At 41.8% G+C, this 16,860-nt stretch overlaps 1 protein-coding gene across 1 annotated transcript in view; it reads left to right on the top strand.

The window, feature by feature from the left end:
* The window catches only part of BCL2 (BCL2 apoptosis regulator), a 97,233-nt gene extending 87,521 nt beyond the window's left edge, over positions 1-9,712 (top strand). The window contains exon 2 of the mRNA XM_057373133.1: positions 4,977-9,712. Within this exon, the coding sequence (XP_057229116.1) occupies positions 4,977-5,111 (135 nt within the window). The 3' untranslated portion in view covers positions 5,112-9,712. The remainder of the gene's footprint in view (positions 1-4,976) is intronic.
* Positions 9,713-16,860: the final 7,148 nt, after the last annotated feature.

Raw genomic sequence — 16,860 nt, 5'->3', positions numbered from 1 at the left:
CACATTTAGTCAGTCATGCAAACAATATTTCCACTGATGCCAATTCACACGGCCTTACAGGGAGAGCCTGGCAGGACCAGGACCTGCAAGATGCACCCCAARGATCACAGGCGCACCGATGCAAGATAATAAGGACTAGGAACAAAGAAGTTAGGCAAGACTACTGTAATGAAAACCAGCTTTGTCTGAAGTCAGAAACTTCAGATACCACTGGAGAAACAAAAGTATATGCAGCCAGCATCTAACAGATCAGCTACAGACTGTGTCAAGCCTTGCAGCAATAGAGAATTCAAAACAGAATCATAGGAGGTTGGACAAGATCTCCAACATCATTGAATCCGACCCTTAACCAAGCACCACCGTGTTCACCACTAAACCATGTTCCCAAAATAGACCCATTTCTACCACAAAGAAAGATGGAGAGGGGAAAGAAAAAAGAAAAAAAGAAAAAACAAACAAACCAACAGGTGGGAATTGGTTCAGGGTGTCACGTGTCAAAGCCACTCCCCCATCAGGTTCTTTTTCCATGGTCAGCAGGGCTTGTGTGGTGACACCTTCTTTTCCTTCCCATTATAATTTGATAAWGTGCACCTGGCAGGACTACCAGCATGTGGGCACTCCCAGGTGTAAAAAGATATCGGCCTCTCTAAAGATACGGACCTTGTGAAACGCCACACCTCGGCACAGCACAGCCCTGGCTGAGCTGTCCTTATTTGCATGTACTCACGACTTAGGCTTGCGTGAAAGACCCATAAACGCTTTGAGAAAAGAACAGCTACACATTCGTCTATTTTTTGTGTTCCAAGAACTTTTCTCGTTAGCAGCAAGATGACATTTTAATGAGGTTTCACTGCATAGAAAACATGGGACGATTTAACCAGCTCTGTCCACCCCCTCCCTCCCTCCCTCCCTCCCCAAACTCTTTCTGAAACGAGTTACCATGAGGGAACAAAAGCTTTTATGAGAATTTATGTAATTCGTGTGGAGGCAGGGGTGAGAGAAAAGTCATTCAGCTGCTAAACCTTGGCATCAGAGTGTGTGCCATTCCCTCTCCTGCCCCGTGCTGGGTGGCAAAGTGGCTTTGTTCAGACCTGTGCGAGTTTCTTCAAAAGCCGGGAGCTGGTGTGTGTTTGTTTGTTTGTTTTGGAGTCGCRGAGAGGGCAGCGTGGAATAGCTGCGAGGCAATTCCCGTTCAGTAAAATGGAAGTCTCCCTGGCTCTTCATTCAATACAATGTGGCTCAAGAGGATATCCTGCCAACCCAATGATAACGAGGGAAATAAAGTCACTTCCTTACCAGCTGTTTGATTCAGGTAGAAAAAGGAAGCGTTTACTTCCTCATCTTTGCTCTCCCTGCCGCCCCCTCAGTCAGAAATGCCCAGCAGAAACTGCCTTTTCCCTCACATTTTCAGTAAGGAACCGTCAGATCCGTAATGCTTCTCCGGGCTCAGCCGTGGGCAGTACATCCTGCTCTGTGCCCAAGGAGCTGTGCCTCGCCTCCCGGGCCGGGGTGCCGGCTGAGCTGCAAAGGGACCAAGGCTGAGCAAACTTGGCTCGTTCCACAAGCAAAGAATGCCCATGTAATTAAAGATGACAKTTGTTTCTTGGATCAGAGCTGCCGAATTTGGGCCAGCGGAAGAGTGGGATAGTGTGATCTCTTTGTTTTGAGTCTGCACTGACTCAGTGTGCTGTTACGCCTCCTAATCCGCCCAGAGTGACAAACTCCACTTCTGTCCTGGACTCCCTGCAAATCCCAGGAACTCTGGCCATGAATGTGTTCTGTCCTCCCTATATATAGTTCAGCAGGCAAGAAGGCAKTAAGGGGTGCCCTCGGGGCAATCCCCCTGTCCTTCCAGGTAGGTGGAGCAGGCATCTCAGGTGCTTTGGTGCCTAAGAGGAGCTTAGGAAGAGCATCTTTCCCCTCCCCACTGCCACCTTACTTGCTTCACAGAAACAGTCGACACGAAGCTGCACAGTAAGCCAGCAACGGACTGATTTGACTTAATAAAAGCTTCTTAAGAAATGACTTTTTAAAAACTTTCAGAGCGAATGAAGAGTTCTTTTCCATATAATTTTTAACAGCCCTGATATAATTTTACATCCMGGATATAACTTCCCATTAAATTTTGAAGGTCTTAAAAGCGAGGTCTGCAACTATTTTCTTTCCAGTTGTGTAAGACTTTCAGAAAGGTTGACCAAGCCAGAACTTGCCTCGGTCTATTTGCCAAGGGGACCCTTGCTTTCATTACAAAGAGTGCTTTTCAAAGGACATCGAGTGTTTCAAACGATTTTCCTAATCTTATTTATTTTAGCTGAGATTCTCTTATTTTAAACAGAGCAGTTTAGGCGACAAAAATCCGGTGACAAATACATGGGCTTACAGAAGACAAAACTTTATGAAACAGTTAWGGTTCTGTTTAGGGTTCTCTTTGTGCTAAAATAGTTTTCAGCAACGGGTCGTACTTCCCTCCTCCCACCCCCCCTTGTTTTAGTACATAAAATGGACATGTGTTTATTTAAAACAGGTTTGAAACTTAAACAAATAGTGACAGGCTGTTCAAACAAGCTTCGGAAATAGGCCTAATCAGGATGTTTGAGAAGGGGAGGGGGAACGATCATAAAGAGCTACTTGTAATATATAGTGCAGACACCATTAGGTTGGGTTCATGTTATTGTTGTAATAATCTCGGACAAAAAAGTACTGCATGCTGCACATTTTTTGTTARCATTCCTCTTCTGAGCCATAGGTTATACCATGTTTTTGTCTTGCATCCAAGTTTTACTGTTCYACTCTGTCCATCTCCATACTCAATACCAGAAGCTCTATGGAATCATTGGAAATGGTCTCACAGAGAATGGGAGGAATGTTCCTGAACTGGGATGGAAGGGAGGCACAAAATATGCTTATTTTGATATTGATACTRTGTGTGTATCAACTGTCATGAATATACAGAAGTGAGACCTTCCCCAAAGAAAGAAACCATGAAAACTTCAATGTTAAAATGTTTTCACATGACTTGCATTTCCATGAGGGGTTTTTTTTTTTTTTCATTTCCTCTCTTTTCCACCCATGACAATATCACCAAGTGTTGAACTTTACCCTTGTTGTATTTTTATAAAGCCTGATCTTGAACTCCCAATATAGACAAGGCTCCCGAAGAAGTCAGTGAGTCTCTACTGGCGACAACGGGATTTAGCCCAGTCTGTAACATTTCAGGATATTGTGTTACTTCATAGCCTTAAGGAGAAATAAAAGCAGCTTTCCAAAGAGCTGCACAGCAAACTGAGTGTGCTTTTTCAGCTCTGCAACAGCACAGCAGAATATTAAGGCCAGAATTTGCAAATATCTGTGTCAAGAAACAGGCAGCTAAGCAAAAGTTGCCAATTTCTCTCTGAAATGAAGAGTTTGCATTAAAACATTCCATCCTCTCTGCAAAAGGTTAAGCTGCTTTCACTTAAGAGTATACCTTTGGAAACCCAAGTTGGAAAATGATTGCCTAGAGGAACAAGCATTGAGAAATAGCAAGAGGCAGATGTGTTTTCACATCACTCAGTTGGCCAAAGCCTGTGGCTGTTCTGTTCCCGAGTCATACCTTCTTACATCCACTCTGACCTACAACGTGCACTAATATTACTTAATGCAGTGACATATTTTAGAAGTATCTATTTATTTGAATCTCGCTCAGTGTCCAGTCAATAGAAGTCAAAATATTAAAAAAAACCTTACACGCCCTCTCGTGGTAAAACCACAAACACTCCTATGCTGGCAATAACTAGAGATGTCTGATGAGGGRAGCTAATTTAACTACAGAATTTGATTATTATTAACTTGGTTGAAAGGTTTACATCGATGCAATCTCTCCTAAATTCCTGCTGTATAGTATAAGAATATATGCATTTTTAGAAGGCAGATTACCTTCTAGCATAATAACACTACAAAACAGCTAAGGACACTAAACAGTAATAGAGAATGTTAACTTCTACCAAAAATGGGAGATCTAGGGTAATAAAAGTAGAGACAGAAACCATCATGTTAGATAGTTGCTTCATGGATTTATTTCAGTAGTTTGGGAGCAGACCTTAATTGGCTGCACAGTAAAACAATTGCCGTAAATGATGCTATCAGTTTTGTCACATTTTTAAAATCATTCAGCTTGGCTATTTACTACTTTGGTGCCGTAAATGTGATTTATCTGTCTCTCAGGAATGCTCTGAAGTGTCATGCTTGTTGGGAATTGCAGCCTGAAAGAAAGGCACTACGTGCAGAGTATCACCAATCCAATCACCAGCCCAGTCAAATGCCATTGTATTTATGAGTCACAAAAACTTTCTTTGYGACTTAAGCAGCCTTTCCATTTGGTGCCTACGTGCACCACCAGATTTTCCTGGAGCACAGGACCACGGCATMACCTTTTCTGGTGACAGTTGTGAAAGATAATTCTAGGTGTAACACAGCCCTAACACCTCCAGTTCATATAGAAGAAACATCTGTGGCCACTACACAAAGTCTTCTGAACCCATCCCAAAGGAACCAAATAAATACTGCCTTGTTTTCAGTGAAGTTGACCTGCAATACAGATGTCCCGTGGCCAGGGGAAATGAAAGATTTGGAGAATGAAAGTTCATCTACTTCCTTTGTGTATTTTTATATAGACAACATTCAGGAGCCAAGATAGTAGTAACTTATATTTTAAAATGCTGCTTCTGTCTTTTCTGTCAGATTGGACAGACCTAGAGCAGAAGTCATGACCATAAGTAATTACAGCARTATTTGTAAAGAAATGGGCAGGAGAACTTCTTTTTAAGCACAAAAACGAGACATCCAAAGTCACTGTTTCTGTAGGTTAGTGTGGTCTTCTTGTGCCAGCGGGATTGTTGCGTGTCTGTTGAGGGTGAAGAAGTTGCCTTCATTTCCCCACCCCAAAAAAACAGTAATTGCAACTCTAATATTCCTTTTCTCATTATTTCCCTTTCTAGGATGCCTTTGTGGAGTTGTATGGCAACAGTATGAGGCCTTTGTTCGATTTCTCCTGGATCTCTCTGAAGACTATCCTGAGTCTGGTTCTGGTGGGAGCTTGCATCACTCTTGGCGCTTATCTTGGACATAAGTAGAGTCACCCAGTTTATTGTGGATTACAAAAGTCTTTCAAAACAACAAAATAATATTTTTTTTTCTGTAGCACAATGATATTTTATGAGCAAAGCAACTTCCCAGCAAAAGATTAAATCAGCTATTACTGCCAAAGGAAATATCATTTATTTTTACATTGCCGGAAAATTATTTATTAAAAGATATTTACATTTTAACCTGCTATTTTCAGAACCTCAGCAAGTTGTATCTGTCATCACATCATGTTGTTATTCTTAACTTTAATGAGCCCCAGAGTATTTTACGTTCTTTTTTTAATTAATGCCGCTGGCTGGATTATTTTATCTCCGAAGAGTGAACATACTGACAAAGACCTACCTGCTTACACTTACAAGGGCAGTTACTTGAGCTGCTAAAGCCTGCCAAATTGTGTTGGTTTTCCTAGCATTTTCCAGGAGGGATCTGAAAGACAAGGTCAGCATGAACAAAGTTCTCACCCTGTCCTGCTGGCAAGAACTGATGTAGTGAACAATTCAACATGGTACATACGTGGAGTCAAGACAGAAACTTCTTGAAGGACACTCGTCTATCCCCACAGGAGAACAGTTGGAAATATGGTTGCCTACGCCTTTTAAACATGAGTTTTCAAGTTATCAGCTGTGCCATCACATCATGATCACAATACCCACACAATACATGTCAACTTTTTTTTTTTAATAGAAGTGTGAAGTTAAATCTTTGGGGCTCRCAGGAAATTGCTGTTCCAATGATTTTCTCAGCAGCAAAATGTTTTTTGTGGCTACTGACACAGAAACATCAGGAGACCTTAAGTGCCTGCTTCAACAGAGCAGAGCTGGAGTCTGAAGACCTGACCTATGTCCCACTTTAGTGGGCTCATATCTGCAACTAATCCTGCTTACTTACAGAGTTCCTCCGGGGGTTTGAAACCAATTAGATGTGGTTTCTAAATCCCTGAAAGTTGAAAAAGATCTTAATTTTATTAGGCAAAAAGCAGACCTCAGCTAAGTTACAGATTAGCTCTGACTATCCTTGTTTATCAAACTGGACACCAAAATCAAGTTCATTTTAGTAACAGGAAAGTGAGATATATCATCCTGCCCCTCACCCTCAAAATAATTTCATGCTAATAATTTCCTAGGACTGTCTACAGAAGAAAAGATAATGAAGAAACTTAAAATCCTCTCTGGACAGAGACTCTTTGACACCTTGCTTGTGCAGGTGCCTACTGTCATCTCAAGTGAAAATAGGGTGAAGGAGAAGGGGGAGTGGGAGGTGTGAAGTCATCTGCTCGTGTTACAAAATGCAACGCAAGTCAAATGAATGCAGAGTACCTAAYAGAGTTTTATAAACAGACCTGTGTTCTGAAACCAGATGTGTCAATGCCTTTTAAAGCGGGGCTTTCCGTGAGCTCGACGGGGGCCAGGAGTCACCTGGAAACTGAAGGCTCTGAAATGTCGAGTCCCAGGGGCTGCTCTGAGGCATGGAAATGTCCAGCTTCAAATGTTCTAAGTCCTGCGCTTCTATTTTTTCTATGAAACTTTTGAAATCTGGGATTTGTGGGTAAATGGACATCCAGATATAAAAGGAAAKATTGCCAAGCTCTGGATAAAATGTACCGTACAATGCATAAGTGCTCGAGGGGTGAAAAACATACGGTGAATAAACTGTAGCTCCAACCTCAAGATTTCAGCTGAATAACTTTGTGGCATTATATGCAAAATATCTCCAGTAACTCGGGAATGTAATACGTTCAATGTTAAGGCTGTAGTTGATGTTGTGTCTTCAAAGCTGCTTTTATGTTTGGTTGTTTTTTTTTTAAGAGTTGTACATCTCAGCATTTTTACTGCTATTTAGTCGTGGCACCTACACTTTGTATGAGCAAAGATGGAGTGAGCTTACATTTCAGATTTGAAATTACTTAATTTTATAGAAATGTAGAAAGGAAATATTTCTAAGAACACAAAAATGTGAATTATGGTTGATTAAAGGAAAAGAAAAAATCCCACAAAAATCAAACAAAAAGTACCTGCAGTGCTTTCAGAGTGCTTCTGCCAGAAGTGGGCATACTCATACAGGGCTTGTATGAAAAATATTCCAAATCAAAGGAACTGAAGAGTATTGTGGATTGAGTGTGGGCTTTGTTTTTTTTCTCAGCTTACAAGTTAAATTTGTCTGCAGCCAATTGCACAATTGGAATTGGCTGATATTGAGCTAATGTTTCATTTCACAATCTCGTCTTCGTTTCARTTTGTGCCCATATGCCCATTAAAGTTTATGAATGATTAGACCTCAAATTGTTTCAATATCATTTATTTTATTAAAAGTTTACATTGTCAAAAGTAGTAAAAATACCAATTCTAGTGCTGCTATAATACCAGGATAATTTGAATGGGGTTTTTGTTTTTAATACCTTCCAATGGCTAAAGTTTCTTAAAGCTGCTTTAGAAATAATATGAAGACGACACATGATACACAATTAAATAAATACTGAGGATTTTGTGTTCTGTTGTGTCTACTCACTGGACTTCCCAGTGTATTTGTTAGTACCAGGCAAAAAGAAGAGTCATGATGACTGTTGATGATTTTATTTTATTAAAGAGCTGATGGAATTTTCCCATCCTGACTGCAGAATAGTACAGTATTGTGGCTGCATTAGGTATAATGATAGTTGATAATACATTTATTAAGAAAACGTATTAGAAACATTGAATGTATATAAAAGCTTGAACTTCTTCAATAAAATCCTCTCTTCTCACTCCTGCATTTCTTTTGCAATAATTCCTGTCTTTCCTACTATTCATTACATTTCCATGTAAGATCTTTTTCTCCACAAAATGCCTCACAGACTTCCATGCTCAAAGGCTATGCTTCAGTGAAAACCCATCCTCTGTTACTATGTGTGTACAGACATCTGACCACTCCCACCATATCCAAATTGTAAAAGGAAAATTAAAAGGAGGGACACTTCTGAAGTGTTTAAGTGTGGAGAACCAGAGGTCAAAAAGGAAGGAAGWGGTCAAGAAGTGGAGGGAAACAGAGAGATCACTGAAATATCTCCCTGGTTAAAAATGAGTGTTACCTGGAATTTGTTTGTCTTTCATCCTTTCCATTGAAAAAGGATGATATGAGGGCAGAGAAAGCTTACAGAGACCCCACAATTATTTTTTACTATAGAACTTTGTTAATGCTGTAGGCAGTCTTTTTTAGAACAGCAAATGCATAGCATTGAAGAGAAAAAACGGATTTTGCTAAATTAAATTTAGGTGTCCTCAATTCTTTTTCGCTCCGTTTTTTAAGAAAATAAAGAAGAAAAATATTTTGCTTCTGAAAAATAATCTGTAAGTACACCTGAGATCTGTTATAAATCAATAACGTAAGAATAGATTTAAAAAATTCTGCAAGTATTAAAGGAGATACAGAGGACATTTCTTAATGGAACAAGCACTGGATCCACCAAAGGACTAATGGGGCTGTCGAGGTAGCAGAGAATGCATAGATGAGGAAGGCAGCTGGAAGATATGGAGAATGACATTGGTATGTAAGAAAATCTTCATTTTCATGTTGCAGGAGTTCACCCAAGGTGGTCTGAAAATAACTGTTAACTCAAAGCAGCTACAAATGTGTGTGCTACAYGGCTACGATGACTAAAAATTTGCGATTACAATATTATTTGTAAATTATTACAAATTTATCAAATCCTTGAAAGTTCATCAGTTTGCTGTTGTGATTGGGGATTGTATAGCCTGAGTAGGTTTGCACTAAGAAGGAACAATTATGAAAAAAAAAAAGAAGCCTGCAACCAGATGTGCAAAGGCAACACGAAGTTGATGCAGTTCAAAGAACACAGTCCCAGTCCCCCCAGGCCACGCAGTCTCCCCGGCTGAGGCAGCRAGAGCTTGGGCTGCATGCTTTGACCCTGGAGCATGACACTGCTTAGCTGTGCACCTGCACTCCACTCCACAAACCTAGAGGTCCTGTTGATTAAAAGTGTAGTGAAGTAGCATGTTTAAAGCCTTTCTTCTTTTTCCTCTCTCCATYTCTGAACAAACTAGCAAAATTATTCATTTCTATTATGAGTTTATGGCTCAGTACTACATGAAAAAATTACACATATTTTAATTTATGGATATGAAAATTCTTTCTCATTGCAAAAGCCCAGCTTTATTTTTCATTCCTATCTCTCTTTCCAATGAGGCTAAATACAAGGAAGACAAAAGAGCTAATTTAATCTGTATTTGGTTTAAATCACACTTCTATACTAAGTTAATGCAGCTTCATCACACAATGAAATTATCTTCAAAAAGTAATACAGCATTAAGAGTTCCACACAAAAACTATATATTTTTATAATTTAAATAGCGGTTTTTTTCTTTTTCTTCTGAATATTTGAATTTTAATTATCACCAGCATAAATGTACATAAGCAGATATTGTTTATCCAGTACCTTTGGATGATGTATGTATGGTAATGTAGTTTGTCAGTTTATCATCATTTAACATGATTATGTTGTTCTTTTTGTCTTTAAAATGTTATAAGAACATGCTGCCATTAAACTTTCCATGTCTGTCTAGTTTATATTGTGAAAAAATAATAAAAGCACACTGTGAGATACTTGCTTTGCATTTGCATTGTTCAGGATTTGTCGATAAAAAMCTACTGAAATATTTTGAGTGTAATCCCATAAATGATGCACAGCATTTCCTTCCTGATAGTTCTGCTCACCTATTCTGCTTAGTACCACCCACTACTCACCAGCCTTGTTCATGAAGATGCAGTGGCTCAGGTTTGAGCTGCTGCTGCTGTGTGAAACACAGCCACAGGTGTGGCCTGTGCTTTGGGACCCAAGAACGGTGTCACCCTTTCTGCTCCCCCCTTCATTTGATGTCTTGTGGGAACTGCAGCAAGGCTCTTCTATTTATTTGCTAAAACTGCTTTTCATTCTTGCAGACAGGAGCTGGAAATGCATATTAGTAAGTTTCAACTAGAGCAAAAGAAATTTGTTGCTTCTGAAGGTTTTTTACAGTTATGACCAATCTCTAAAAAGTGTTTAGGTACTTTCCTTCTTACAGACTCACATTAGCTGGCCCTTGATTYGCAGTGGGTGCCTCTTACCTTCCGTGGCTTTAGCTCAGGTAGAACACAGCTAAATGTGTTCAGGTAATGAGTATTTAACTGCTCTAAGAATTTACCCAGCTTCTTGAGTGGGTTTTGCAGCCAAGTGTGAGCACTGTGCTGTCATGGATGCACTTCTGGTGAGTGCCTGAAATTATAAGTTTAATGCTTTTCAAGCACAATTCAGGCAAAACAACCAMCCCTCTGTCTGTGTCCATGAAGAGAGAGAAGGTGGCAGAAGTCAGCCTGAAACTGAAAGAAGCAGCAACAGCAACAGAAGGCAATGCTTGGACTCTGGACTCTGGGATTTCACTGTCCAGCAGAGAGCAAGGTCACTGAATCCTGCACAAGGCAGAAGGTAAGTAAATCACATTGCAGTAGGGTGAGTACTACCATTTCTCTCTGCCATTATTTTRTGAAAAAAGAAGACAAGGAGGTGGGGGAAAGCACTCCAGCGCTGCCTTTTTTTTCTGCCTAAAACCTAACAATGGAAGATGGGATTAAGTTTCCACAGAGAGTTCAACAAAAAGAGGTAAATGAGTTCAGTGATTCTCCTCTTTCTGCCCAGTCACATGACTCCAATTTTTCTAAAAATCTAACAGATTAGCACCCATAATTAAATGCTTACCTTACCACTGGAACCAAGCACAGTGAGCAGATGGGGAGAACAGAACAGGTTTGGATAAAGACAAAATGAACATTAGACCTGACAACTAAGGTGGGCTTTGGCTGTCTGAAAATTAAGTAGGAACACCCTAAAAAAAACGAATTTTCGCTGGGCCAAAACCAGAAAGCTCTCTTCTCAAAACATTCCTGAGTGGTTTCAAGCACTACGTCTCCACTGAAGCTGCACAAGTAGCAGAGTGCTGCCGTCCCTCTGCGGCATCAGGGTCTCCATCCTGGAGCACCTATAGCTCCTGCTTTTGTTCTCCACAGTTATTAATTATTTAATGGGSGTCTGCAAGTGGTAGAATGTGAAGTTCATTCTGCTATGGATGGCTGGGTACCAGCTGTGTGGCATTTAAGTTTCACATAACACCTGATCCMAGGAGGACCTAGCCCTCTGCTTGCAACCAACTTTCTGGTATCAAGAACTGCCTCTGAGGACATTTTACTCAGGGCAAAAGACCATGGAGGCAAGATTTGTGCTCTGCAAGAAACTGACTTGCACYGATGGACAAACAACAAAGCAGCTCTTGAAGCTGCTCCTCCATCACAGGCTGTAGTTCACTKCTCCCCACTACAACTGAGCAGAAGTACTGAAAGTGTTCTAAAATCTCAAAGGGATAAATATGTGTCAGTTTAAAAATATGAGTATCCATTTTTTTTAAAGACTTCTGAGGGTGCAGACACATTCCTTGCTATTCTGCCATATACTGAAAAGTGTTTCTGGACTGGTTCAACTAGAAGATGTCTCTTCCTCTCTGATGGGGATACCTGTTCTGGTACTGTCCTATGCAACTCATTTTAAATGTACTGAGTTGCCTGTTGGATATCCTGGAGAAACGTATCAGCCTGCCCTCTTCTGCATTTGCCCTCCAGAGCTCTTACTACAAGCACAACCACATTAGTGGGAATGCAATACCTTGATGGTTGTGAAAATTTGTTCTCAAACAAGGTCCTTGTTGTACAGCTGGAAATGTGCAATTCCAACAGACAAGGCTGATGCAAAGCCTGTATAAAGCCACAGGTGACAGAGACAAAAGCCAGCCAATCTATTTATTTGGAGATGAGATGGAAAAAGAGCTTCCTCCCCTTTCTTTGCCCACCTGATAAGCTACAGGCACTTCTCTGCCTATGTGGTCAGAGATGCTGTCCAATGCCCTAGTTAATGATATTCTTGACTTTTGTGCCTGTTTAAATCCTCCCCACCTGGACACTCCCACTCTGAAAAGTCTGCTGATCCCTCATATATCCAGTAAGTAAACTTTCCCTTTCCTACTTGTGACTTCTAAAATATTATGTTTCTTGCTCCTCTGGTAACACAAGAGACCCTTTGGGAGGAAAGGTGCAATAGATGTGGATGGCAGTGCTCGTRCATTATTGACAGTAATGTCCAGTGTGCATGGTTCAGACTGTGCTACTGTGAGCATAAGCACCATGAAGGTCTCTGGAGTTGCCGACCACAGAGGTGGAGAAACACATTTCTGTCAAAAAAAGCAGCCACAGACCATGCTAAGGGGCTGTAGGGGGATAAATGACACCTGATCCAGCACCCTCCAGTTAGAATGGCACAAACAGGCTTTATCCAATTGTATTGGGTTTGTATGGCAAGGTTTTGGTAGTGGAGGGGCTACAGGGGTGTTTATGTGAGAAGCTGCCAGAAGCTTCCCCCATGTCCATTAGAGCCAATGCCCACTGGCTCCAGGATGGACACACTGCTGGCCAAGGCTGAGCCCATCAGCAGCGGTGGCACCACCTCTGGGATAACTTACTAAAGAAGGGAAGGGAGGAAAACCACACAATTGCAGCTGGAAAGAGGAGTGAGAATTTGTGAGAGAAACAGCCCTGCAGACACCGAGGTCAGTGCAGAAGGAGGGACAGGAGGAGCTCCAGCTGCCAGAGCTGAGATTCCCCCGCAGCCCATGGAGRACCCTATGCCAGAGCAGTGGATGCACAAAGGAGGCTGTGACCCCATGGGAAGCCCTGCTGGGGCAGACTCCTGGCAGGACCTGCAGTACCGTGGAGAAAGGAGTCCTCGAGGTTTGCTGGAAAGGCTTGTGACCCTCTGGGGGAAGTCATGCTGGAGCAGCCTGTTCCTGACCACACCCCATGGAAGGGACCCATGCTGGAATAGGTCATGAAGAATTGCAGTTCCTGGGAAGGACCCACACTGAAGAAGTTTGTGGAAGGGATCCCATGCTGGAGTAAGGGAAGAGTGTCCTCCCCCTGAGGAGGAGAAAGTGAAAGAGACAATGTGTGATAACTCACTACAATTCCCAGTTTCAATCCCTCTATGCTGCCCTTGGGGGAGAAGGTATAGAAAATCAGGAGTGAAGCTGAGCCCAGGAAGAAGGGAGAGGTTGGGGGAAAATTGTTTTTAAGGTTTGGTTTTATTTCTTCTTATCAACCTGTTTGATTGGTGATAAATTAAACTAATTTCCCCAAGTAAGGTCTGTTTTGCATGATGGTAATTGATGAGCAATTTCCACCTGCCCTTATCTCAAGCCAGGAACCCTTCACTGTATTTTTTTCTCCGATGTCTAGCTGACGAGGGGAATGRTAGAGYRGCTTTGGTGGGCACCTGGCATCCAGCCAGGGTCAATCCACCATACCCACTCACCACAAAGCCCTGTTGGAAGAAATGTTTTTACCGTAGTAGGAAAAACATTTGGTCAACATGACCCAGCAGGGGAGAGCTTACACCGGAGAAGCACTTTGTGTAATGCAATTATATAAATCCATGCCACAGAACTACTTCATAATCTTTCAAAAAACACTCCATTAGTCAAGTATCATGAATCCCAAAATTGGATTTGTTGTTCCACTCACCCACAATAATCAACCTTATGAACTGATAAGCATATCTGACGCAAACACGTAAAAAGTCAATGCATGCAGTCCACACACTGGGTTGGCAACAGCTTTGATAGACCCTTAWTCTTTGTCTCTTTTCGAGCAACTACGTCAGAAATTGTGAAAGGGGGAAATGCTGTGTTCAGCACTAAAAAAGACAAAAAACTAGATGCAACATTACTGCTGCAGTGGAAATAATCGTCCCCGATTTACTAAAAGTTCACTCAAAAAAACCCCTGAAAACTAGTCACTCATCAAAAAGCCTCTTACTYTCTTCTGGGTTCAACCCTCTAAGTCACTAGTGTGACAGCACACACCTCTTACCATCCAAGCATGGATGCTTAGCATTCAAACTGCACAGCCTTTCACAGAATYGTGGAATGGTTTGGGTAGGCTTGGGACATTCAAAGATCATCTAGTCCACACCCCTGCAACGGGCAGGGACCTTCCACTTGATCAGGTTGCACACAGCCCTTGGCCTCAAAGACTTCCAGGAATGGGATATCCACATCTTCTCTAGGCAGCCTGTTCCAGCGCCTTACCACCCTCACCACTGCAAATGGCAAACCAAGGAGGCTTTGGCTAAACAGCTCCCCTTCCCGGCCTGCACCACCTCCACCATCCTCCTCCCAGCAAACACGCAAGGAACGGGCTGGCAGGGCCCAGCGATGCCAGACACGTCAGCCACGCTCAGCCGCGAGTTTTGGCAAGCCCACTTCCACAGCGTAAAGATGCCAGCACCCTGTAATAGAGCAGGCAGGCRGAGCAGAGCCCTGGAGCTGCAGGATAATTAATGCAGCCTTTCAGCAGGGAGCTGGGGCACAGACGTGCTCTGTAATGTTTGCATCGGAGCCCGGCCAGGAGCCGGGGCTGTCTGCTCCAGTGCCCAGATGCCGTGGCCTGAAARGGACCACTGCCTGCTCTGCTCCGTCCTCCTACAATTCTGCTTGAAGTCAAAGCTGGCAGCAAACCAAAGTGTTCTCTCATGAGACTGTAAATTAATGTTGCTGAAGGAAGCTGGCTAGTAGTTCATGTGGCTCTGGGTTTGCTTTACATCTGGTGTCAAACTTTGAATTCCCTCTGCAGCTAGGAATAAAACAGGTGAGGTGCCTGGGCCACTCAGCACCCCCTACACATTACTAATTTCCTTTCATCCAGGCCTTTAAAAAAAAGATCCCCGATCTTGCTACAGTTTTGAAATGTTATAGGGTTGGGGTTTTTTTTTCACTTAAAAAAGCAGCTGTTATTTCTCTCCAGGCTTTGCAAACATTCTTCCCATTAAGTAACTCATTTACTGCTTGCAGCAGGCACAGCTTCCTCCAGCTTGCAACTCTAAAAGACTCTGATACCTTTTTCACTTGAAAAATGTGGCCGTGGAAAAGAAGCAGATGTATTTTAAACAAAGATGCTCATTTTCAGCTCCTCCTCTCTCCTTCACCTCACAGACCATGTACCTAGTAAGCCCTTCATTCCAGCTGCTGACCACCCAAATCAGCACGATTCTTTATCCCAGTGTTTTCATTAGGGACACAAAATCAATCTTTAACCAAGGACAAATAGCACTGCTTCCAGTTACATCCAAATAACAGCTTCCATTTCTGGAATTAGACGTTTGTGCTGTTACTTTGTAGCTGCTTCCTTGYTTTCTGCCAAGATGGAGGGGGAAAGGAAGGGCAGTCCAGAGGTCATAAAAGCTATTCAACAAATAGAAAAAGAAAAATTTGTATAGCTACCTCTAACAAGAGATGAGACAGYATCCAAGGTTCAGATAGGCCTAGCCTCTTCACATCATACACTTTACAAAACATTCTACCTGATTGAAAACTACTCCCATCATCATCCACTGGAACCCTCCCATCAATACCAGCTGGAGCYAGGGAGAGATATTTTAGTATTTGCACTGAAAGTGGAGTGATTGATAGCTGCAGAACAGCTTTAACTGCTACACAAGGCTATTCAAATACCTGAGGAAAGCCTGGATCTTCCTTCAAATATGTTAACTTTTATTAAGTTCAGGCTGACTGTGGTGGGAAGCTATGGGGCCAGGGAAAAAATCAGCCAGCYATCCCAAATATTGCTCATCCCTTATGAGGAGAAACCCCAGCCATCCCTTGCAAAGCCCCTTTGAAASCAGCATCAAAATCCTTAGTACAGTGAAAAAGGTATCAGGAAAATGGCCCATAACAAGCAGCTACAACACATATTATACAAGTGAGAGMACGGCACGTGCAAGCAGAGATGTGCCCTGGTCTGCACAGTGTCCCCTTCTTTGCTTATTTTGCATGCTTGGGAAGTGATGTTTTACCTCATGCTTTCCCAAGTCTTTCTGGAAGTAATTTCTCTATGTGTCTCCAGAATGCCACCAACAAGGATATGATCAAAAAGTCTCCATTTGCTTGCCTTAAAATGTTCGAGTTCTCTTCTACTGCAGAAATGTTATTAAAAAAATTAATAAATTAAATCAAGTAATTTTTTTTTGTTTTAGTAGATATTTGGAAAGAATTAGCTAGTTAAAAAATATGTTACTTTTGGCAAAAAGAGGTATACACACCCACATAAAAGAAAATCATCCTGYCCTTCATTTTCAACTGTATGTCCACTGCTGAATCATCCTTTAATTGCAGCTGACAATTGCACAGATGTCTCCAATGCATTTTGCCCTTAAAGCCACATTCGTTGCAATGAGATACATGACAGACTTCACACTTAACAGTTGTCAACATAATTTCATTAATGTGTCTTGAGTATCCACTTGCYCCCCCCACCCACTTCAAAACCAAAATTAAAACGCGCTTTTCTTCTGTCATCACATCCTCCAACAACTATCACCACTCACTCAAGTGTTAGGAAAATAAGTCACTGCTTTTTCCATAATCCCCATCAAAAATTGCCACTTCCAACAAAAGCAGTGTACAAATAGACTCAAAGTCACAAATGAAAGAAGCCATTTTCATTTCCCAGCGACCACATCTATTTATCCTCCTGACCCATCCAATTAAGTGGTATGATTCACCGATGACTAGCAGCACAAACATACATTCCTGTCTTAAGTTCTGTCAAAACATTACAAAATTAGCAGAGAGTAGCTACTGTTGTAAATTTAATGATGTASCTATGATGACT

This window comes from Malurus melanocephalus, unplaced genomic scaffold, assembly GCF_030028575.1.
Source record: "Malurus melanocephalus ecotype Western Australia unplaced genomic scaffold, MMel_1.1 scaffold_187, whole genome shotgun sequence".
NCBI lineage: Eukaryota > Metazoa > Chordata > Aves > Passeriformes > Maluridae > Malurus > Malurus melanocephalus.
The sequence above is the reverse complement of the archived record's forward strand: the minus strand, read 5'-3'. Positions and strand labels throughout refer to the sequence as shown.